Source organism: Onychomys torridus, chromosome 7, assembly GCF_903995425.1.
Source record: "Onychomys torridus chromosome 7, mOncTor1.1, whole genome shotgun sequence".
NCBI classification, from domain to species: domain Eukaryota; kingdom Metazoa; phylum Chordata; class Mammalia; order Rodentia; family Cricetidae; genus Onychomys; species Onychomys torridus.
Genome location: NC_050449.1, coordinates 15,822,341 through 15,846,079, shown reverse-complemented (window position 1 = coordinate 15,846,079; position 23,739 = coordinate 15,822,341). Strand labels below are relative to the sequence as shown.

At 52.4% G+C, this 23,739-nt stretch overlaps 2 protein-coding genes across 2 annotated transcripts; one reads left to right on the top strand and one right to left on the bottom strand.

Moving 5' to 3' along the window:
- Positions 1-3: 3 nt before the first annotated feature.
- Angptl6 (angiopoietin like 6) lies at positions 4-10,357 on the top strand. Its single transcript, XM_036193688.1, has 7 exons — positions 4-137; positions 5,151-5,507; positions 5,543-5,749; positions 7,299-7,476; positions 8,298-8,485; positions 8,578-8,848; positions 9,836-10,357. The coding sequence occupies exons 2-7, from the start codon at positions 5,157-5,159 to the stop codon at positions 10,024-10,026; spliced, it is 1,386 nt and encodes a 461-aa protein (XP_036049581.1). The 5' UTR covers positions 4-137; positions 5,151-5,156; the 3' UTR covers positions 10,027-10,357.
- Shfl (shiftless antiviral inhibitor of ribosomal frameshifting) lies at positions 9,671-15,269 on the bottom strand. Its single transcript, XM_036193689.1, has 8 exons — positions 15,179-15,269; positions 14,673-14,796; positions 14,480-14,529; positions 12,861-12,899; positions 12,582-12,731; positions 10,945-11,048; positions 10,681-10,835; positions 9,671-10,361 (listed from the first exon to the last, which is right to left on the bottom strand). Exons 1-8 carry the CDS (start codon positions 15,197-15,199, stop codon positions 10,138-10,140), a joined length of 867 nt encoding a protein of 288 aa, XP_036049582.1. The 5' UTR covers positions 15,200-15,269; the 3' UTR covers positions 9,671-10,137.
- Between the last annotated feature and the right edge of the window lie 8,470 nt (positions 15,270-23,739).

Genomic DNA, 23,739 nt, shown 5'->3' with positions numbered 1-23,739 from the left:
GTCCTTCGCGCTAGGCGGCTCCAGGCGCGTCGGGATTGGAGTCTTTACTGTAGAGGTACCACGCCCATTTCTGCGGAAACGGGCTGGGCCGCACAGCACTTGAGGGTTCGAATCCCGATGCTGAATGTTTCTGCAAGGTGTGCGGCTCTCTCCTTTTACCTCCTCCTAGGCTGGCCTGCAGCTAACAGATCCGCTTGGTTATGCTGAGCTGTGGAATTAGAGGCATGTGCCACTATTACGCCTGGCTAGACGGGGTTATTCATATATATACATATAGTGATAGGGTCTCACAGTGTAGCCCACATAGACCCGCTGGCCTCTGTCTTTCAAGCACTGGAATTAATGGCGTACACCACCATGTCTGCTCCCTTCCCAAATAAATTGCACTTAATTATCTGTGGTGGCACATATGCCAAAGCACACAGGGGGAGGTCAGAGGGTTCTCTCCTTCCGCCATGGGAAGCCTGGAGATGGAATTCAGGTATTCAAACTTGGTGACAGGTGCCTCTCTACTCACTGAGCCATCTCTCCAGATCTCTAAAAATGTTTTAAATTATTTCCTATTATTTTAAATTATTTCTTGCTGTTTTATATGTATGGGCACTTGGCCTGCATGGATGTTTGTGTGCCATTTCCATGCTTGCCGCCTGAGGAGGCCAGAAGAGGGTATCCTGAAGAGGGAACTGGCGGGAGAGGGCAGTGAGCTGCCATGTGGGTGCTGGGAATTGAATCTGGGTCCTCTAAAAGAGCAACAAGTGTGTTGGGTGGTGGTGGTGCACGCCTTAAATTCCCTTACCGTTTTTCTTACATCCTCAGGTTGACTCTTCCTTCATTTTCTTCCCTCCCTCCCACCTGCTTCCTTCGTGTCTCTCTTTCCTCCCAAGTCTTCCACCATGCAGCCCAAGCTAGCCTTGGACTCGGCGTCCTCCTGCTAAATAGGGCATCTTGCTGGCATCCATCTCCCAATCTGTTGTATTTTAACAACCATTTCCTCTACTCTGAGGCTCCTAACAGATCCCTAAATGTCCTGTCTCCCTGCCCCCAATAAAGAAAAATGCCTTACTGATTCTGAGCACACTGGTCCCTGGCACTTGGGGCTCTGTCAGTCGATGGATTGAGCCTGAGTGGTCCCTTGATCATTGTCCCCAGATCCTGAGGGCCAGCTGTGCTCCCCAGGGCCCTGTCTGCAGATGGGAGGAAGCTTTGAAGGTTCCTCTGGAAGCCAAACACTCTGGATCTTGAATCACCCCCTTCTCACTTGTAACCTCCTACTATCTTATCCTCAGGACTCTGGCTTCTCCCCCACCCTAAAAAACCCTTCTAGTGAAGGGAGGGATACTCACCCCAAGGCTTAGCATCTTGTCTCCTCCTAGGAGCCTTTATCAGTTAAGCCTCTTCCTAGCTCTCCCTCTTTACCTCCTATTTTGCCTCTCTACCCCATCCAGCTTCCTATTTTTAACCCCTTCAACCTCTTCAACATCATCACCAACTGTCCCTTTTCATTATCTCTCAATTTTCCTTTCTCTGGTCCCTGTCTCATCCATGTGAGCCCTGTTCTGCCTCCTCGGCTTTCTGGTCCTTTAGCCCTTCTCCGTGACTCTGGAGGCTTTTTCTCTCTGTTGGTAATGGAGAAGCAAAGGGGCCGTGCAGTCCCTGCTGGAGCCCAGGGCTGGCAGATGTTTTCCAGTCTGGAACAGTCCTTTCCTCTCCTTGCCCTGGAGTGTGCTCAGTTTTGGGGAGTTGAGGATCTCGCTAAGCAAGGAGAGGCCACTTTGCCCAGTGCAGGTCTGGTGAGAGACTTTGGGTCTGGGCTGTGGAGTCTGTCTGGAAAGTGACCCCATGGACATTTGCTCTTGTTCTGTCCCTGCATGGTTTGCCTGAAATGAAAACGTGGCTGCGTGAGAGAAAGGGAATCTGTAAAAGGATGTAAGCATTGGCTGGGCTGTGCAGTGTGTGTACTGTATAGCGTGTGGCTACACAGGCCCAAGCTATTTTCTTTTCTTTCTTTTTTTTTTTTAAATATTTATTTATTTATTATGTTTACAGTGTTCTGTCTGCACATATCCCTGTAGGCCAGAAGGTACCAGATCTCATTACAGATGTTTATGAGCCACCATGTGGTTGCTGGGAATTGAACTCAGAACCTCTGGAAGAACAGTCAGTGTGTCAGTGTTCTTAACCTCTGAGCCATCTCTCTAGCCACGCTATTTTCTTTTTAAGGTGTGCAGTGTGTGGAGGAGTGTGAGCAGTTTCACCCTTTTCTTTTTCTTTTGTTTTTTGAGACAGGGTCTCACTCACTATGTAGACAGACTAACCTGGAACACACAGAGATACACCTGACTCAGCCTCCTGAGTGCTGGGATAAAAGGCTTGTGCCACCACACCCAGTGAATAGTTAATGACTGTAGTGGTATGAATATTTGAATGTGTGGTACCCAGTTGGTGGAACAGTTTGGGAAGGATTAGGAGGTGTGGCCTTGTTGGAGGAGGTGCATCTCTGGAGCTGGGCTTTGAGGTTTCAAAAGGCCACTCTAGGCGTAGTGTCTTTCTTTCTGGGCCCTGCTTGTAGATCAAATGTAAGCTTTCACTTGATCATGCCTGTCTGCTGCCATGCTTCCCTGCCATGATGGTCATGGACTGACTCACCCTCTGAAACTTTAAGGAAGCCTCTAGTTAAATGCTTTCTTATGTAAGTTGACTTGGTCATGGTGTCTCTTCAGAGCAGTAGAACAATGATCCAAAGATCTAAGACAATGATTTAAAACAATGAACCTCAGACAGCTTAGAAATGCCCTGCATATACTGATAGGAGCATCGGGAACTGTGGTAGAATATTATTTTAACATGTGTTACTTCTGTTTATGTTGCATTTGTTTAACTCTGTGAAGCTGTGTTACTGTGCCTGTCTAAAACACCTGATGGTCTAATAAACAGCTGAATGGCCAATGGCGAGTCGGGAGAAAGGATAGGTGGGGCTGGCAGGTAGAGAGACTATATAGGAGAAATCTGGGAGGTAGAAGGAATGAGAAAGGAGGACTTCAGGGGTCAGCTACCTAGCCACCCAGCTACGCAGTGGGGGCTGGGTGTCGGGCTCCCAGAAGAGCAGAAACACCAACAAGGAACTCCCTGCACATACCAATAAGAGAAGCTTGCCTGACAAGAATGTCTACATAGTAATGAGAACATTTGCGGTCAGGAGCCAGGAGAAACCTGACCAGGTCAGCATATGATAACAACATCTGCTGGCATGTCTTGGCCCTGAGACTAAAAGCATAGATAAAAATTTCCATCTTTTCTCTGCCCTCTAAAACCCCAAGCCCCCTGCGCCTTGGCAGTCTGTACTTCTGCAGTAAGGGCAGTGGGCGTCTGTTGAGGTCACTCGCCTTTCTTTGAATTTGACATTGCCTGTGTCAGTTCTCACCTAATCCCACCCCCCTTTTTAGATAGGGACTTACTAGCTGGCTTGGAACTCACAGAGACCTAACTGCCTCTGCCTCCTAGGTAAACTGTGATTAAGCATGCGCCACCACATCTTGAGGTTTTGTTTTCTTCTTGTAGTACCAACCCAGGACCTTACAAGTGCTCTACCACTGAGCCACGCCCCAGCCCCTCACTGGGGGATTCTAGGCAGGGGCTCTACCACTGAGTCACGCCCCAGCCCCTCACTGGGGGATTCTAGGCAGGGACTCTCACTGAGCTACACTCCAGCCCCTCACTGGGGGATTCTAGGCAGGGACACTACAGCTGAGTCACATCCCTAGCCTGGCTGCTAGGGTTAAATGAGGAACAACCTTTACCCCTTAAGGGTGTCCCCAACACCAGGCAGTTTGCTCACTGATACCCATCATTATCATTTTAGTGTGTCATAGTTGTCTGAGTCTGGATCCCACAGGTCTAGGGTGCAGGGCCTCCCATGTTCTGTGAGCCTCTGAGAGAAAGGAAGAAACTCATAGAGGGCAGTGGCCTCTGTTATCACACGCTGGAGGCCTGGGCAAGGGGATCTGGCTTTTCTGCCTGGGTTCTCATACTAGAAATACTAAATATTTACACTCGCTCCCAGGCTCGGGGGATGGGTGGTTCCCAAGCCTTCTGTCCCTCCAGCCTTCTCTATCCAGACAGCTCAGAGACCCTCCCAATCCTTCAGGTCTCCCTCAGGTTTGGTGGGCTTGCTGCAAACCTCACTGGAGTCAACATCTGGGGCGTGAGAGGTGAGAGTGGGGTAACATTGGTGGCTGTTTGTTTAGAGACTCCTGGTATTGATTTGGATATGGGGGTGTGTGCCCCCAGGCTTGTTTAACCCGGCTTACCCGAGAAGGCAGCCAATTTGCCAGACAAAGGGACGACCCTGCCCAGTGCTTGGGAGCTCCTGCATGATGAGGGGTTGCTGTAGCTACACCCTAGCACAGAAAGCTCCGTGGTGTCCCTTGCTTCAGAGCAGAGCCTCAGAGTCCTTTGACCCAGGGCTTTCTCGTCTTCCTGCTCACCCCTCTCCCCTTCTATGCCACCCTCACAGCCTCCTTGCTATGTGTTCTTTTCAGTACATCTGAAAGGAGATCCAACCCCAAGACCTTTGCATTCATGCTTCCTTTTGAGCAGGTGCAAGTGTGTGACATTGAGTGTTGGGAGTGGTGGCATGGGACCCGGGTGTGGGTTCTGCAGGGCAGGACTGGGGAGCCATGAATATTAACTTGGCTGAAGACACTGTGTGGAGCGTGGTACAGTGGCACACAGCGGCCATCTAGCGATGGAGAGGCTCTCGGGCAATAGGATCCCAAGTTTGGAACCAACCTAGGCTACATAGTGATACCATGTCTCAAATTAGAAATGAGCGGCCCAGCATGAGCGAGGCCTAGGGTTCCATCCCCAACACACGTTTTCTCCTGAAGTGGGAGCCACCACCGAAGTTTCTGAGGGGAGAGAGGTGACCGGGCCCAGGTGGCCGGAACCGGGGATGGCGAGGGATTCTGGGTGTACACAGATGCTGCTTGCTGGATCAGCTGTGACAACAGGGGGCTGCGCTGCCAGCTGATCCAGAGCACTACCGTGGGAGGTGAGGCTCGGGGGTCAAGACTTCACGGTCCTCCCGGGTCCTGGGAGCTTTGGGACCAGCGTGGGCTACAACACAGGAGCCTCCTCCCTCTCCGCTGCAGGTGACCATGGGGACTGCTGGGCTGCGCACGCTGCAGCTGCTGCTCCTGCTGAGCGCTTGGCGGGCACGCGGAGGTGCCGCGCGATGCCGCGTCACGCTGCTCCTGTCCCCGCAGAAGGCGACCGGCGCGGCCTGCCGGGGCTCCGACGCCTCCCACGACGGCGAACTGCACGCGCTGCGCATGCGCGTGGGCCGCCACGAGGAGCTGCTGCGCGCGCTGCAAAGGCGCGCGGCCGAGGGAGGTGGGCTCGCGGGCGAGGTGCGCGCGCTGCGTGAGCACAGCCGCAGCCTGAACACACGCCTGGGCCAGCTGCGCGCGCAACTGCAGCCGGAGGCGCGGGCGGAGCCTGCGGCGGGGGCGGAGCCTGCGGCGGGGGCGGGGCGGGGGCGGAGCCTGCGGCGGGGGCGGAGCCTGCGGCGGCGCTCAGCCTGCTCGCCGAGCGCGCGCTGTACGCCGAGGCCGAGGCGCGCCGGATGGCCGCGCGCCTGCAGCAGCTGGACGCGCAGCTCCGCGAGCATGCGCAGCTCCTCAGCCAGCACAGCCGCCTCCTGGGCCGCCTGCAGCGCGCGTGCGCGGACCCGGAACGGGGCCAGCAGCAGGTACACCAGCAGGGCGCTCACAGATCCCAAGTCAGAAACGGAGGCTGCGGCGCCACCCACTGCTCATCCGGGTGAACGGCTGGGGAGAGCCTCATCCACTCCACAGAACATTCGCAGGCTCACGCTCACATCACCATACGCAAGGACAGCATATTCTTTTTTGTTTTATTTTCCGAGGCAGGGTTTCTCTGCACAGCCCTCCCTGTCTGTTCTGGAGCTAGCTCTGTAGACCACGCTGGCCTCGAACTCACAGAGATCCATGTGCCTCTGCCTCTGGAGTGCTGGGACTAAAGGTGTGCGCCACCACCGTCCAGCTTTATATATATATATATTTGGTTTTATGATCTTATTTTTAAAGATTTTCGTCTTAATGTGTGTGGGCATTTTGCCTGCACATGTGTCTGTGCACCACGTGTTTGTGCACTGTCTAGATAGGCCAGAATCCATCTGGTACTGGCTGTGAGCCACCATGTGGGTGCTGGGAATTGAACCTGGGTCCTCTGGAAGAGCAACCAGTGCTCTTAACTGCTGAGCCATCTCTCCAGCCCCTAAGACAATATATTCTTGTTACTACACGAGGCTTCTGAACTTTGGGCAATTTCTGTCACCAGCCTCTAATTTCTTTTTCAATTGAGACAGGGCCTCATGTAGCCCAGGATGGGTTCTAACTCCTTGTGTAGCTGAGGATGACCTTGACCCTTATGCTTGCCTCCTGAGTGCTGGAATGACAGACACTTGACAGCAGGCTGGCTTGGGCTGTGTTTTCATTCCTGTTGGTTTTGGTGTACCTGAGGCCTCCTGCATGTGAGGCGACTGCAGTACAGCTGAGCCACACCCCCAGTGTTGGCCCTGAATTTTGGATTAGTGATGGTTCTGCAGATTTCCTACATCGTCCAAGGCCCATGTGCCCCCAGTCAGCAGATAGGTGCAATGAAGCTTCGATCAACAGCAGAGTGGAATGGGCCTGGCTCTCTGAGTTCAAAAGCAGAGTAAGGCAGGCATGGGACACACACCCGTAATCCCTAAGACGCAGAGGCTGGAGGGTTGTTGCAAGTTCCAGGTCAGCCAGTTGGAGTGAGACCCTTTCTGAAATAAACAAACAAAACACAACAAATAAAACAGGGTTGGGAAGCAATTCGGAAGAGTGCTTGCTACGGGAATGTGAGCACCCGAGCTCCGATCCCCAGCACCACAGAAAGCCTGGGCCTGCCTGCATGTGCTCCAGTGCTGTGGGCGGCAGAGGTTTACTGGGGCTTGCTGGCTCCCAGGCCAACTCAGACGAACAGGGAGAGCGATGGAGCAGGAAACCGAACACCCTCCTCTGCCCTCCATGCTTCGTGTGTACACCCCACCAACAAAAGCCCCAGAGTTAGGCTTTGGTAGGGTGGGTGATAAAGCGGAGGTATTGCCCTGCCTGATTTTCTGTTTATCTGGTGGGAGATTTGATCTACTGACCCTGCCTGTCCCCTAAGCACTCCCACATGCCAGGAGATGCCTGACCACCTCAGCTGAGGGGTTAATGTAATTCTGTTTGACTATATGGCCCCAGGTCCTGCCACTGCCTCTGGTGCCTTTGGTTCCTCTGAGTCTTGTGGGCAGTGCCCGAAACAGCAGCAGGAGGCTGGACCAAACTCCAGAGCACCAGAGAGACCAGAGCTTGAGGCAGCCGGAGCCCCCGTCTCCTCCCCTACCTACTGGGCACCTTGCTGTTTCCACCAGGCCAGTGGGTAAGTCCAGACAGGCCTGCCGGCGTGTGTGTAAGAGATGACAACCCAGGGTTCCAGTGCCATGTGGGTAAATGGAAATACTAGTTAGGCTTTGGCTCATGGTGTGGGGACCAGAGGAAACGATTCTCTTATTCTTTTTTTTTTTTTTTTTTTTTTTGTATGTGGAGCTGAGGATCGAACACAGGGCCTTGTGCTTGTTAGGCAAGCGCTCTACCACTGAGCAAAATCCTCCAACTCCTGATGCTCTTATTCTAATGAGGGGACGAGAAAGGACTATTAGTCTGTGGAAAGAACAGCCTGGAGGTGTGGTTCATTGATAGAGCACTGAGGACTTTAGTTGCCTCCCAACAGTATAGAAACAAAACAAGACCAGTCCCCTTTTTTTAAGAAAACATACATATTTTTTAAATATTCATTGGCGATTTGCTTACATGTACGTCTGTGTGAGGGTGTCGGATCTTGGAGTCACAGACAGTTGTGAGCTGCCATGTGGGTCTTCTGGAAGAGCAGCCAGTGCCCTTAACCACTGAGCCCTCACCTCTCCAGCCCTGACCAGTCCTCTTAACACAGTATGAAAAAGGAAGACGAGAACATGGACAGGAGGTACTCATACTTTGGTGAGGGCATGAGGTATTAGGACTGCTACTTTGGTGAGAAGCTGGCCCATAGGACCATGTTTATTGAGAGAAGAGGGGCTGGCAAGGAAGTGGCTCTTCCTCAGACGGAGACGAAGATGGCTTTTCTTTGGGTAAGGGGGCTGGTGAGGATTGGGACTCTGATCCAGGAAGGGCCTGCGTGGCTTAGGCTGTACCTTGCCCCAGGCCCTTGGAGGGACTGTGCAGAGGCTCACGGGGCGGGTCACAGGCAGAGCGGAGTGTATGAGCTGCGGCTGGGCCGGCGCGTGGTATCCGTGTGGTGTGAACAGCAGCAGGAGGGTGGAGGCTGGACCGTCATCCAGCGGCGGCAAGACGGCTCGGTCAATTTCTTCACCCACTGGCAGCATTACAAGGTGGGTGCTCGTGGCGGGGTTGCAGGGGTGACGGAGACTGGCCAGGCAGGGAGGCCACCGTCCTGACCGCCTGTTCCTCCTCGCCCTTCCAGGCGGGCTTTGGACGGCCAGATGGGGAATACTGGCTGGGCTTGGAACCTGTGCATCAGGTGACCAGCCGTGGGGACCATGAGCTACTGATACTCCTGGAGGACTGGGGGGGCCGTGGGGCACGTGCCCACTATGACAGCTTCTCCTTGGAACCCGAGAGTGACCACTACCGCCTGCGGCTCGGACAGTACCACGGTGATGCTGGAGATTCTCTCTCCTGGCACAATGACAAGCCTTTCAGCACTGTGGACAGGGACCGAGACTCCTATTCTGGTAAGAGCTTTTATTTTGGTGGGAGGACTGCTAATCTGGTTAGAGTGAAAAGCAGTAAAGTCTTCCCTTCTGGGAGGTGGAGATGGCTCGGCAGTTAAGAGCCAAACTTGGGTTCCATTCTCAGCACCCACACTGGGTAGCTCTAGCTCCAGGGGATCTGATAGTTCTAGCCTCTGTGGGCACCTACATTAAACTAAAAGTAAAGTTTCCCTTCTGGTGAGCTGGGTGTGGCGGCACAGGCCTGCAGCCCAGCTCTAGGAGATGGAGGCCAGAGGGGTAGCAATTCCAGGCCATCCTTGGGATAGCAAGTTCAAGGTCAGCCTTGGCTACAGGATACCCGGTCTCAGAAAGAAATCCCCTAAGCTAAGTACTTCAGCATAAGGAGGCTTCTGTGTTAAGTAGAGAACAGGGGAGAGGGGAGGGAGCCCCGATTCCTTCTCTGATGACCTAGACCTAGGTGCCCTGCACTGTGGGAGGACTGAGAGCGAAAGCTTCTTTTGGTGGGGGACAGGGCTGGGCACCCCTATAATCTAAAGGGCAGAGCTGTACCCCTGCCCACGTTTGTTTGTTTGTTTTGAGATAGGATCTCACTGTGGAACCCAGGCTGGTCTGAAACTCCAGACCTTCTTCCTTCTGTAAGCCACCCACATACTGAGATTAGAGGTGTGTGCCAGTCCACCTGGAATAAACTGTCTAGAAAGGAAATTGAAGCCCCCCTCCCAAAGGAATGAATGATAGATTACTACTTTGCAGAAAATATGGGGAAGGCATGCCTCTTACTTTGGTAAGGAGATAGGGAATTAAGGCCATTACTCTGAAGAAGAAAAGTGAGAAGCCAGAGCTTTTATTTTGGTGAGGAGATGGAAAATTAGGGCTTCTATTCAATAAGATAGGGAGGTTGAGGGGTGCTTGCAAAAGCTTTGCACAAAGAAGTGCTGGTAGAGACTTTTATTTTGGTGGGAACACAAACTCTGTCTCTGCCCTCAGGTAACTGTGCCCTGTACCATCGTGGGGGCTGGTGGTACCACGCCTGTGCCCACTCCAACCTCAATGGTGTGTGGTATCATGGAGGTCACTACCGGAGCCGTTACCAGGACGGGGTCTACTGGGCCGAGTTCCGCGGTGGAGCGTACTCTCTGAAGAAGGCTGTTATGCTGACCCGGCTTGTGCGGTTGTGACTGTCCCATGGGTACCTCCAAGGGCCTTTCTGTCTCCTTGAGCTGGTTTCTTATAGCAACATGAGGTGTCCACACACCGTGTCTGTCGTTCCTGGGTCTGTCTGGCCAGGGTCACTCTCGGGGCCCACCATCCTCCTCGTCCTCCTCCTCCTCCTCCTCCTTCAGGTCTTCCAGGATGAGATGGTCCAGGTCATCCAGGAGGCCACCCTGGCTCAGGCATGTGGCCACTGTGGAGCCACTGCTGATATGGGGGTTACTGGGGTGCAGCACTCTGGGGAGGTGGTTCTGCTTACGGCTCTTGGGGTGGGCACAGGAAGTCCCAGGCACATGGGGCTCTAGGGGAAAGAGAGTCGCTGAGGTGTGAAACTCTGGAGGTGAGAGGGGTCTGGGGCTCTGCATGGACCCCCTGGAGCCAAATGACACAGAGGTCAGAGGTTATAAAATTTACAGGTGTTGAAACTCTTCAGGGAGGTGGGAACTTGGCCACAGAAACAGACTCAGGGGTCATGGGGACTATGAGGCTGCTGGAGACTCCATGGGAGGAGTGGGGGAACAGTCAGCTCTCAGGAGCCATGGAGGACTCATGGAAGGAGGGAGCATCCAGGGGTCAATGTGTGGGAGATATAGAATGTAGGGTGTACACCAGGGCCTCACCTCTCCGATTGTAGCAATCTGCAGCTGAGCAGGAGTGGGTGTGTGTGCTGCGCCGATCCAGGTCACGGTCCCAGCGTGGGGGCAGGATCCGAGTGGGATACACAGGGAAGCCGCACCCATAGCAGGGTGATGGGGACCCCATCTGTGCCCAGCCCCTGGGGGCCAGCAGGGCTGTGAGGGGCTGAGGGGGCAGCTGGGCCCCAGGGTTACAGGAGGAGGGCGGGACTGGGCTGAGGGTGGGCTGGGATGGGACAGGGCCCTCACCGGAAGTTGTGCCGACACTTCGGGCAGTGGAACTCGGCCAGACCCCACATCTTGTCGCCTGGCACTGGTTCATAACGCTTCCGACACTTCCGACACCTGGACACCTGAGAAGGCAGAGAAGAGCCAAGAGCTGTCAGGGCCAACGTGCAGGCTGAGACAGGGTCTCACGTGGCCCAGACTAGCTTTGAACTCCTGATCCTCCTGCCTCCACCTCCCAAGTGCTGGGCTGACAGGCCTGCATTACTGTGCCTGGTGTATGGTGCTGGCGATGGAACCCAGGCTTCATGAATGCTATGCTAGGGCTGTACTACTGAAGCCACAGACCCAGCTCTTATCAGAAGCACACTCATTATCAAGAGATTAGGCAGTCAAGCTGGGCGTGGTGGTGTACGCCTTTAATCCTAGCACTTGGGCAGAGGCAGGCGGATCTAGAGTTCCAGGCCAGCCAGGACTACACAGAGAGACCCTGTCTAAAGAGAAAAAAGAAAGCTTAGGAAATCAGCTTCCCATTGGTTTCTGCCCCAGCTGTCAAAGCCAAGGGTTTGACTTCTCAAGTTCAAGGATGCATGGCTCCAGCTGGATACTGAAGTTGGGCTGGTCTAGCAGGTATGAAGCCCCTGGTTAAGACCCCAGCCCCACATGAACCAGGTGTGGAGGTAGGAGAATGAGGAGTTCAAGGCCATCATCAGCTACATACTAAGTCCAAGACCAGCTTGGGCTACACGAGACCCTCTCAAAAAGCAAAAGAAGGGGCTGGGGAGATGAATCAATGGTTAAGAGCATTTGTTATTCCTGCAGAGGACCCGGGTTCAGTTCCCAGCACGGTGGCACTGTGGTGCACTGACATACATGTGAGCAAAATGCTAATATGCATAAAATAAACCTAAAAACTAAAAACTAAACACAAAAGGGTGGTGAGATGGCTCAGTAGGTAAAGTGTGCTCATGGGACTGAGTTCAAATCCATAGCACCCATGTAAGAGCCAGGCATGGCTAAATGCACCCCAACCCCAGTGCTGGGGAGGCTGAGACAGGAGGCTTCTTGGGTCATGCTGCCTTAACTGAAGTGGTGTGCCCCAGGGTTCAGTGAGAGACCCTGTCACAAAAACTAAGATGGAGCACAACTGAGAAAGACATCACCACCAAACTGTGGCCTCTGCACATGCTTGTGGACACACACACACACACACACACCACAAATACACACACACATACCACACACACACACACACACACCCCACACACACCCCACAAATACACACACACACCACATACACACACGTACATACCACACACACACACCACACACACACCCATACACACACACACACACTACAAATACACACAAACTACAAACACCCTCACACCCACACTACACACACACCACAAACACACACACACCACACCACAAATACACACACCCACACACCCATACACACACACTACACACACACACTACACACACCCATACACACACACACACTACACACACACCACAAACACACACCACACCACCCACATACACACCCATACACACACACACATACACACAGTTGATGACCTTCAGTCAGAAACATAATTTCTGGACAGAGATCAGGAGTGAAGTAAGGAGGGAATCAAGGTAAGTCCGGGTAGCACCTCCTTCCTCTGGGGCACACGGCGCCACCACACGTGGTCACAGGAGGAGCAGGCAAACTGTCGGTCCACGGCAGGGATGAGGTCGTCTTGGGCTCTTTGGAACATTCGAAGATTGGCTTGTGTCAGGGGCAACAGAGAGGTGGCCACCGCCTGCAACATGGATGAATGGGGACAGAAAGGGTCACCTCTGCCCCTGGAGCCCCATCCTCACTGTGCGCCAGGCATAGGTACCCAGCCTGCCTCCTCCCCTCTCCGCATCCTGCCCAGCCACCAGCGCACCTGGATATCTTGGTCTTGCTTCATGTCCTCGGGTGGGTCCTGAGGGGAGACATGGAAGGGGAGTGCAGAAACTGGAAAGGCTCTCGGGGTGCTATACCGTGTTTAATGGGGGAGAGGCTCTATACAGGTGCAGCGGAGGTGAAACATTGCCTGTGTTGAGAGCTTTCCAGTTAGCCACTAGAGCTGGGTCTAGTGGCTCAGGCCAGCCATTCAAGTTACTTGGGAGGGTAAGTCAGGAGGATCACAAGTAACAGAAGGCTGGGGGCATGGCTCAGCATTGGAGCCCTTGCCTTCAATGCACGAAGTTCCAAGTTCAATCCCTAGTACTGTAAAATAGACAAAAGCACAATGTCTCAAATAGCCTTAAGAAGTGAATACTTTTGCTATTCTCATTTTCCAGACGGCCAGGAATCTGAAATCATTCAGTGATCGTGGCCCATGGAACCCAGAGCCCTGTATGACCTCTCTATCTGCAGAGGCCACAAATGTGACACCTGGCCTCTGATGCCAGGTGGCTTTAAAGATTAAAAACTTTTTAAATGTGTATGCGTGTCTCCCTGTGTACATGTACACAAGTGCAGTGCTCATGGAGGCCAGAAGATGGTGTCAGATCCCCTGGAACTGGAGAGGTTGTGAGCTGTCCATGTGGGTGCTGGGGATGGAACTAGAGTCCCCTGGGAGAGCAGCAAGTGCTCTTAACAGCTGAGCCATCTCTTAGCTCCTTGGCCACATGGCTTTAAAAGGCTCTGGGTTTGGGGACTGAATGGCTGCTCTATTGCTTCCAGATGGGGACGGTGGGCAAGCCCCTCCCTCTTCCTGGGTCCTCACAGAGGGGCCTCTCAGAGCCCAACTTCATTACAACTGACTAGAGTTTGAACCCCTGAAGCCAAATGCAAATGCTGGTACCCAGAACCTGTGACTGTCGTGACCCTGAGCTGTTCTTGTATAATAGGATTACCTGCTGGGACCAGGAGAAAGAGAGGTATGAAATGAACCAAGGCCTGGAGGTCTGCCCCTTCAGGTACTCTCCATGAAGGCGACTTCCTTCTATTATTATTATTATTATTATTTTGTCATATTGTTTATAGACCTAAACCTAAAGAATATGATTGGTCAGATTCTTGTAGGTGTCCAGCATGGTGGTACACGCCTTTGATTCCCAGCACTTGGGAGGTAGGCGCAGGTGGATCTCCGTGAGTTCAAAAGCCAACGTGGTTTATAAGGTGAGTTTCAGGACAGTCCAGGGCTACATACTGAAACTGTGTTGCAAACAAAATAAGACTCTGGTATGTCTCTGAAGCAAGTTCAACACATAGGGTATCAGTCATGGAAGCGACTGCACGCATTCAGTTGTCCATTCACCCCGTCTCCTCCACCCGGACGGACGCTTTCCTCCCCATCCCAACCCAGCTGTCTTCTAGTGCAAGGCAGAGTTCTCTCGAGCCTTCCTCAACAGCCAGCTCCTCCTTATCCGATTGTCCTATCGCCTCCATTTGAGGTAGGCAGCACTTAATGAGCGCCTACTGTTTGCAGCTGCTCTCGCAGCAGTGGTTTGTTCCTTCCGCAGGAGAGAAAAGGGATTCTCCCCTTCCTTTGAGGAGAGAGGGAGGACAGGTTACCTGAGCGTCCAAATCGTTGCTCAACTCCTGTCCATCTTTCTGCTTGACACCTAGTGGGGAGATATGGGAAGGGCTCTTGAAGAGGAGCTCCAGGTGGTGGAGAGCCTCCTGTCTAGGCGAGCCGGGTCGCTAAAGCGACACAGCGCTTCTTAAACCACACCCATTCAGTATTCCCCCCCTTGGGCTGACTCACCGTACACGATAGAGCGCCCTACTCCGGTGTGGTCGCTGCCAAACTTCCTCATAAGAGCCCCTGCCTTCTTCGGGGACACTTTTCCATGAAACTTCTCCCGGAGGCGCCTGACGCTCTTCTCCAACTGGGATGGAGGGGGGTGGACTCTGGTGTTGGGGGGCGACGGGGGCGCAGCGCCCGCCCCTTCATTCTCCTGAACTTGACCCAGCCTTCTGGCGTCCTCATCCCCATCCCCCCTCCCTTTATGCCATTTCCTGGAAAAATCCAAAGTTCTCCAGGCATTGGGGGATGGTGGAGACTGCGGTGCGTCCCAGCCTCCCGGGTGCGAATTTGAGGTCTGACGGTGTGTACGTGGCGGGATACAGGCCAGGTTACCCCTTTTCCTTCTGACCTCTGACCCTGCAGCCCCTCTGTGCCCAGGATGGAGGAGGGAGGCTGCCCGGGGAGTCGGGGTGTCCCCGGAGCCCTCCCCACGCGGCCTGTCGCCGGTGGCACGGCTGTCCTACCTCCACGCCGTCCTGAGCCATGGTGGCCGGTGCACACCTGGCCGCGCCCGGGTCCGGGCCCCGCAGGGCTGGGTGGCGCCGGCGCGGCTCCGCCTCCCTCGGTCCCCTCTTTCGGTTTCGTTTCTGCGCGAAGCTGGGGACCCCGGCGGGACCCCGCCCCGGCCGTGCGGCTGCGCGTCTGCTCACGCGCCCCGCGGTGCTCCCGGGCGGTGCTCCCGGGCCCCGGCGCGCGCCTCCCCGCGTCCTGCGCAGCAGCGCGGCCGGGCCGGGGATGCAGCGCGCGGCCTCTGCAGTCGGTCACATGTCCCCACGCTGCGCGGGGTCCGCGTCTTCACGTCCCCCGTGGGGGCGGGGCCGTACAGCGCGGACGTGGGTCTCGGTGCTCCCACGATGCTCCTCCCACTTGGAACCCAAAGCTTTTTAGGACCCCGGGGGCGTTTTTGCTCAGCTCAGAGGCTCCGACCCCTGCAGCATCTCTTCCCACTAGCTCCCCTCAGCCTCAGTTTCCTCCTCTGCAAAATGGGCATGCAAGCCATGCATGATGATACACACCTGTCACACACCAGCATTTGGAAGGTGGGGGCTGGAAGATAAGAAGTTCAAGGCTGACTTGGCCTAAAAGGACTCTGTTTCAAAAAGAAAAAAAAAAAAGAAAAAGAAAAAAAGAAAAAAGAAAAAAAAAAAAAGGAAAATAAATATCCCAGCACAAAATGAAAGAACTTTTTGGGCAAGGTTTTTTGTTTTTTGTTTTTTTGAGACAGGGTTTCTCTGTGTAGCTTTGCGCCTTTCCTGGGACTCGATTTGTAGACCTCGAACTCACAGACATCCACCTGCCTCTGCCTCCCAAGTGCTAGGATTAAAGGCGTGCACCACCACCGCCTGGTTTATAGGCAAGTTTTATGGACTTCTCGAGCAGAGAATGGACCCCAGATTTAAGAGGTCTGGGTTTTTCCAGGGTTCAAATCCCTTCCTTCTGGCAACCCTCTTCTTGACCCTTTTGGTACAAGGATTGGGTCTTTAAAAAAAAAAAAAGAAAAAGAAAAAGAAAAATGAAAAGAAAAGAAAAAGAAAAAAGAAAAGAAAAAGAAAGAAAGAAAAAAAATGAAAATGCCTGATGCTGGTTCCTGTCTGCATTGTGGCATTGTTCACAAGAGCCATGATATGGAGTGAACCTACATGTCCATCAATAGGTGAATGGATAAAGAAAATGTAGTTTGTACACACCATGGAATATTATTTACCCATAAGAAAGAGGAAGCCTTGTTATTTGCTGTAATAGGGGCAAGGCTGGCCGACATTATGTCAAGGTACATAAGACATTGGACCTCAGTCAGTGGAGACTAAAGAAATTGATGTAGAAGCAGTAGCAGGTAGGAAGGTGGGGGAAAGCCACTGGTCAAGGGTTACAGTGTTATAGTTAGAATGCAAGAGTAAATTCCATTGTGCTGACTACTGTTTCAAAACAGCTAGAAGAGACCTGCAGACTCACAGGAAGAAACATCTCTCTCTCTCTCTCTCTCTCTCTCTCTCTCTCTCTCTCTCTCTCTCTCTTTGTGAAGGCTATGCTAATACTCTATTTCTATCATTATTTCATGTTCTCAGGTAGTAAAACATTACACTGTAGCCCAAAAAATGTGCAGTCATGTGCACACCAGAAATAAAAATTGGAGCCAGGTGGTGGTGGCACACACTATTAATCTCAGCACTCGGGAGGCAGAGGTCTGGAGTACAGAGTGAGTTTCAGGACAGCCAGGACTGTTGCACAGAGAAACTCTGTCTCAAAAAACTAAACAAAGAAAAAGAAAAAAAAAGTGGTAAAGAAGGTAGCTACCAACACAGTGGTGTAACTGACTCAAAGGTGGTTCCCACTGGCTTCATGTATTGGTTAATGTGTGTTGTTTATCTGGAGATCCCTAGGCTGCACAGTGAGACCGTGTCTCAAAACAAACAATGGCTCTTTCTGCTTTTCTCATGATCTTTTATTAATTATTATTATTATTATTTTACAAGACAGGGTTTCTCTGTGTAGCCCTGGCTATCCTGGAACTCACTCTGTAGACCAGGCTGGCCTCTCAGACATCTGCCTGCTTCTGCCTCTCAAGTGCTGGCACTAAAGTCCTGTGCCACCACTGCCTGGCTGAGTTCACGATCTTTTAAAATTTATTTATTTTTTGGTTTTTCAAGACAGGGTTTCTCTGTGTAGTTTTGGTGCCTGTCCTGGATCTCACTCTGTAGACCAGGCTGGCCTTGAACTCACAGAGGTCCGCCTGGCTCTGCCTCTTGAGTGCTGGGATTAAAGGCGTGCGCCACCACCACTGCCTGGCTTTAAAATTTATTTTTTTAATTTATTTTTTCTGGACCTGAGGACCAAACCCAGAGCCTTGCACTTGCTATGCAAGCACTCTACCACTGAGCTAAATCCCAAACCCCCTAAAATCTATTTTTATGTATTTATTTTTCTCTGACGCAGGATGTCATGTAGCCCAGGATGGCCTTGAAATCCCTGTGTAGCTGAGGATGACCTTGAACTCATGATTCTACTGCTTCTACCTCCACAGTGCTGGGATCTCAGGCATGCCTGTCTCACACTGCACATGTCTATCACCTGACTTCTGTGTGACAAACCTTCATCAGTTTGAAACTAGAACAACTCAATGAGACAAATCCAAATGGTTTTTGAAAATTCAAGTATCAGCTGGGCAGTGGTGGTGCACGCCTTTAATCCCAGCACTCAGGAGGCAGAGGCAGGGGGATCTCTGCGAATTTGAGGCCAGCCTGGTCTATAGAGAGAGTTCCAGGACAGTTAGGGCTACACAGTGAGATCCTGTCTTGAAAAAACCAAACAAACAAACAAACAAAAAACAAAACAAAAAAAGGAAAGAAAGAAAAGAAAATAGCAAGTATGACCATGAAACTTAGGCGGTGAGGAGGGATCTAATTTGTGTCCTCAGACTATTTGTATTCCTCAGATAACACAATAGATTTGGGAACTAGAGACATATCAAATGCCCTTAGGAGCACACACATCCATGGTTTGGGATTGGTCGACTCTACTCCATCGAACTTTTCCCAGAATGCGTCTCCAGGTAGAGATAGAGGAACCTGTTCAGGGCTGTGCCCAGGGGAATTTGGTGAACATGGAAACTGCAGGCTAGGGCTCAGTGGGCTCACTGGGCTCAGCGGGGAAAGCACTTGTGTAGCATGGAGCCCTGGGTCCCACCCCAGCACTGAACTAGCTCAATAAGAATCTTTTATCCTCAGGAAGGATGAGAGGAAGGTGGACAATCCTTTATGCTCCCCACTGATTAGTGTGTGTATTAATGGGTTATTTTATAGCAGGTGAGGTATTTGAATCAAATCGTCTCTGACTTGTACGTATGGTCTTTTCTTTTGTTTTGTTTTTGAGACAGGATTTCATTGTATGGCCCTGGCTGTCCTGGATCTAGCTCTGCAGACCAGGCTGGGCTCAGACTCACAGAGATCCCCCTGCCTCTACCTCTGCCTCTTGAGTGCTGGGATTAAAGAGGTGTGCCACCACCACCCACTTGGCTCTTTTTTTTTTTTTTTAAGGTTGATTAATGGTGTTGTGAGTATACCATAATTGACTGTTGTGAGTGTGCCATGATTGACTGCTGTCATGTGCCATTGATTGACTGTGCCATTGATTGACTGTGTTGTGAGTGTGCCATGATTGACTGCTGTGAGTGTGACATTGACTGTGTTGTGAGTGTGCCATGATTGACTGCTGTGAGTGTGACATTGATTGACTGTTGTGAGTGTGCCATCATTGACTCATTGGCTGTTGTGAATGTGCCATGATTGACTGTGGTGTTGTGAGTGTGCCACGGTGGGAGTGTGGGAGTGAGGAAAACTTGGGGAGTCAATTTTTCTCCTACCACATGGGGTTCAGGGATCGAATGTAGGTGTTCAGACTTGCCAACAGAGGATTTTAGCTGCTGAGCCTTCTTGCCAGCCTCTCACATGTTCTTGTCTTTCACCATGTGATGCCCTGGCTGCCAGGGAATCCAGCCAGCAGAGAGTCCATCACCAGATAGGCACCTGATCTTTGACCTTGGACCAGAACTCCCATGCCAAAATAAATCTGCGTTCTTTTGATCTTAGTCAGTCTCTGCCAGTGAGTTATCATCAGCAGAAAGCATACAGGGCACCCAGTCAGAGAGTAAGAAAATCATGTATGTGAGGCCACCTTTTTTTTTTTTAAGGGCTGGGTATAAATCCAGGACCTTACACAGGCTGATAGGTATACTACAGCTGAGCCATGCCGCAGGCCCTCACTGGGGGATTCTAGGCAGGGGCTTGACCACTGAGCCACACCCCAGCCCTAGATTTTAAAGGGAGAGGTCTTTGAAGCAGTGATCTTCAGAGTCCCACCAAAGAAATGGTTCAAGCTCTGCAATGGGCCGAGGAGTGTACCTGGCAGAGAGGCGGTGAGTGCAAAGGTTTTGTGGTTGAAATCAATATGGGTGTTGGAGGACACAAAGGAGGCCTGGTAAGTCCAGATGGTGTGAGGCAGTGGTGGGTGACAGGCCGTCACACATGACACCCATGGAAAACTGGGGCAGAGGGGAATGTCTGCACTGGGTGTACAGGCCATAGTTCTTTTTTTAAGGTCAAGCTAACTGCCCAGGCCTCCTTGGAGATCCCTCCTCCCTCCCTGGTCTCAGAACAGTACTAGAGTCTCGCCTAGGAAGGTGGGCTCACCTTAAGCCATGCTAGAGGGATGGGCGGGACAATTAATCCTTTAATGAGATACTGACTTTTCCTTCCCAGAAGCCCCTCCCCTAGTGCAGAAAGAAGCTTATAGACAGCAGCCATGTAGGGTCCTAAGTCTGCCCTCTTGTGGCAGTTTGGGTGAGATTGGCCCTCCTAGGCTCCCATCTTTGCTGGATGTGTGTGTGTGTGTGTGTGTGTGTTTCCCAGTGGGCTATTGGGAAGGAATAGGGGTGTGTGGCCTTGTTGGAGGAGGTGTATCACTGGGGGTGGGCTTTGAGGTTTTCAAAAGTCCAGTGTTGTTCTCTGTCTTCTGCCCGAGGATCAGGACACAGCTCTCACCTACTTCTCCAGGACCATGCTTACCAGCATACTGCCTTCTTCCCCACCACGATGATAATGGACTAAATCTCTGAAACTGTAAGCCAGCCCCAGTGAAATGATTGCTTTTGTAAGAGTTGCCGTGGTGATGGTGTCTCCTCACAGCAGGAGGACAGTGATAAGACGTTTTTCTGAACTGTTCCCCAAAGTGTTAACTTTTCTTCTGTCTTTTCTAAACATGCTTTCCTGAACCTTGCGGTTTCCCTTCAACATTTCAGCTTCCTTACTTTCTCTGAAGTGCCCCCCCCCCCCATGTGTCTGACCGTCAGTGCACTGAATCTCCCCTTCTCTCCTCCAGCCTCCTCCTGGGGCGGCAGCTGACGCTGACGGCTGACCCTCACTGGGTTGTTTCCCCTAACTGTCCTTGTGCTTTTACTTGAGTCTTTTTGTTTTCTTTTTTGTTTTCTTTTTTTGGCTTTTTCGAGACAGGATTTCTCTGTGTAGCCCTGGCTGTCCTGGACTCAGTCTGTAGAGTAGGCTGGCCTCGAACTCAGAGATCCTCCTGCCTCTGCCTTGTGCTGGGATTAAAGGTGTGTGCCACCACTGCCCAGCTCTTAAATTGTTTTATTAATGAGACTAACATCCCCCAAGGGGACCCAGTTTCTTCTGTCTTCGCAGCCATGGTGGTCACATGAGCTGGTCCACACAGTGCCTTCTGTCCCACACCCTCTTTGTTGGCCAGTGCATGAGGAATATCTTCTTGCCTAAGAAGTAAAGGTACCTGTGGGTGGCAGGCAGGGAGATGGAGAACAGGCGAGGAGAGCCTGCTGTTCCTCCCCACTTCGACCAACTGTCCTGCTCCTCTGATGGTGAGAATCTCGGTCTGGGGGCCGGGGTGGTCATTCCCTCAGTAGAGGGCTTGTCAAGCAGGCACGGAGACTGCAGGGCTGGATCCCCACAACCCACACGAAAGCCAGGTAGGCATGATGGCTGCCTTGAATCTCAGCACTCAGGAGGCAGAGGTGGGATCCTGGGGACATTGGCCAGCTGGACTAGCCGGACCAGTGAGCTCTGGGTTAAGTGAAAGGCCCCACCTCAGGGTGAAGTGGACAGGCATCAACCTCTGGCCTCCAAAGGCACATGTACTTCCCCCTCCATGGATCCACACACATGTGAACACACAAGCATACAAGAAACTCGTCATGGATTGTGTCCACTACAAGGTCTCTGGACTCCCAGCTACTAGCCCCTATGACTAGAAATTTGTGGGAAATGCCCCCTTTGCCTGTTCACTGCCCTCTGTTGGATTATTGAGTCCCAACACACACCATCTCCACAAGCTGAGAGACCATGGAGTTGTCCAGTGCACGACCTGTACCTCCACTCTAGGCAGAACTGGCACCTGGACCAGTGGCTGACAGGTCTGGTACAGACTGTGGAACTGAGGGCTGGGCTGGGAAAGGAAGGGTCCCCCCAAGAGCCCTTTACACACTGGGATTGGATTTCCCACTGATGTCTGGCCCATGATGAGGTAAGATTCCTGTTCTTGCAATCCTAGGGAGCCCTGGCGGGTGGCATGAGTGATGCATTTCTTGTGGTGCGGTGTGACAGGGTCTACTCCTGCTAAGGACACATGGCCCTCCTCACACAGGGACTTGCACTTGTAGGGTAGGTGCACCCTTTTCTTGTCATGTGGGACCCACCTTGTAGCTAGAGTTTTCCACTTTGGGTCCCGCCAAGCCCCTGCAGTCCTGTAGCCCACTTATAAAATAAACATACAGATGCTTATATTATTTAAACTGCTTGGCCATTAGCTCAGGCCTGCCATTGTCTAGCTCTTACTCTTATACTCGGCCCATTTCTGTCAATCTATATGTCGCCACGTGTTCTGTAGCTTTACCTGCTGCCTTTACATGATGCTCCCTGGACAGCAGGCTGGTGCCTCTCCCAGACTTCCACCTCCTAGCCTCTCTCTCTGTTTGTTCCGACTATCCTATACTTTCTGCCTGGCTACTGGCCAATCAGTGTGTTATTTATTCACAACATACAGGGCATCTCACAGCACTACCTGCCTTGAGGATGGCTTGGAGTTGCATCCTGTAGAGATGTAGGGGTTCAAGGCAGAGGCCTGCACAGCCTCCAACTTGACCCTGTGCTCTAAGGGAAGGCACAGAGTGGCGGATGGTATTGCTATCTGGCCAGCAGGTGGGAGCCCCCGTCCATACCACCCACCCACACTCACCGAAGTGAGCTGCTGCCTCGATGCAGCCACCTGCAGCTCCTCCTGCTATCTGCTGTCATCCTTCCTCAGGGAGGCATGCAGTCCTGCAAGGTCGGGTGGAGGGCTGCTCTGATGCTGGCGTGGCTGGAGATCATCCTTCCACACCTCTGCGTCCGCTCTCCACCTCTCCCACCACTTGGCTTCTCAGATCTTTGGGTCTGGCCATGGCTGTGCAGGGCCCACTCCCATTTTTCTTTTTGACCTCATGTAGCATAGGCTGGCTTTGAACTCACTATGTAGCTGAGGATGACCTTGAGTTTCTGACCCTTTTGCCTCTACCTCTGAGTGTTGGGTGACAGGGTGCACTGCCTATCACACCCTGTTTATTTGGCGCTGGGGTGTAACCCAGGGATTTCTGCATGCTAGACAGTGCTCTACCAAGCCCAGCCCCAGCCCCTTTCACTCCTGATAGGCCATGAGCCTTACTTAGAACTGAGTCCTTCACTTCCAAGAGAGAGCCTTGTATTCAGTAGGTGCTTAATACATGCTTGTTTTGTGCTTAGACTTGGGCAATGAAGGAGAATATAGAGAGGCCATTGAGACACTTCAGTGGGTAAAGTCACTTGTAGCAAGGTTGGCAAGGTGGCTTTGAGTGGTGGAACCCAGTGAAGGTGGAAGAAGAGACCCGACTCCAGAGTTGTCCTCTGACATCCACATGTGCACTGCAGCGCGTGTGCCCCTCATTACACACACACACACACACACACACACACACACACACACACGCACGCACGCATACACACGCACACACACGCACACACACGCACGCACACACACGCACACACACAAACACACACACACACAAACACACACGCACACACACACAAACACACACACACACGAACACACACAAACACACACACACAAACACACAAACACACACACACACACACACACACACACACACACGCACGCGCGCGAATGATATTACTAAAGAGGGAAGAACTGGGCGGGGCAGTGGGCCTTGGAGATCATTCTGAGGTACTCATGAGGGAAGTGAGGAAGACAGGCGGTCATGAGGCATCTGGAGGGGAACAAGCCTGGAAGACAGAATAGCAAATGTGCCACGGCAGGAGCTTGTGCAGAAGAGCAAGGGTAGAGCGGTTGGAGCGGGAGCCCTGAGGCATGCTGGCTGTGATGGAGTGAGCAGGGTGAGGACGCAGGTGTGGACTCAGGTATTCCAGCTGTGATGGAGTGAGCAGGGTGAGGACGCAGGTGTGGACTCGGT

Bases quoted from the DNA above. Each gene is read 5' to 3' on its own strand.
- Angptl6 (XM_036193688.1), top strand. From the start codon at position 5,157: ATGGGGACTGCTGGGCTGCGCACGCTGCAGCTGCTGCTCCTGCTGAGC. The intron at 7,477-8,297 runs GTAAGTCCAGAC...ACCTTGCCCCAG, and splicing joins TGTTTCCACCAGGCCAGTGG to GCCCTTGGAGGGACTGTGCA. The intron at 8,849-9,835 runs GTAAGAGCTTTT...CTCTGCCCTCAG, and splicing joins GGACCGAGACTCCTATTCTG to GTAACTGTGCCCTGTACCAT.
- Shfl (XM_036193689.1), bottom strand. From the start codon at position 15,199: ATGGCTCAGGACGGCGTGGAG. The intron at 11,049-12,581 runs GTGCTACCCGGA...CTGCCTTCTCAG, and splicing joins GTGTGCCCCAGAGGAAGGAG to GTGTCCAGGTGTCGGAAGTG. The intron at 10,362-10,680 runs GTGAGGCCCTGG...TCTTTCCCCTAG, and splicing joins AGATTGCTACAATCGGAGAG to AGCCCCATGTGCCTGGGACT.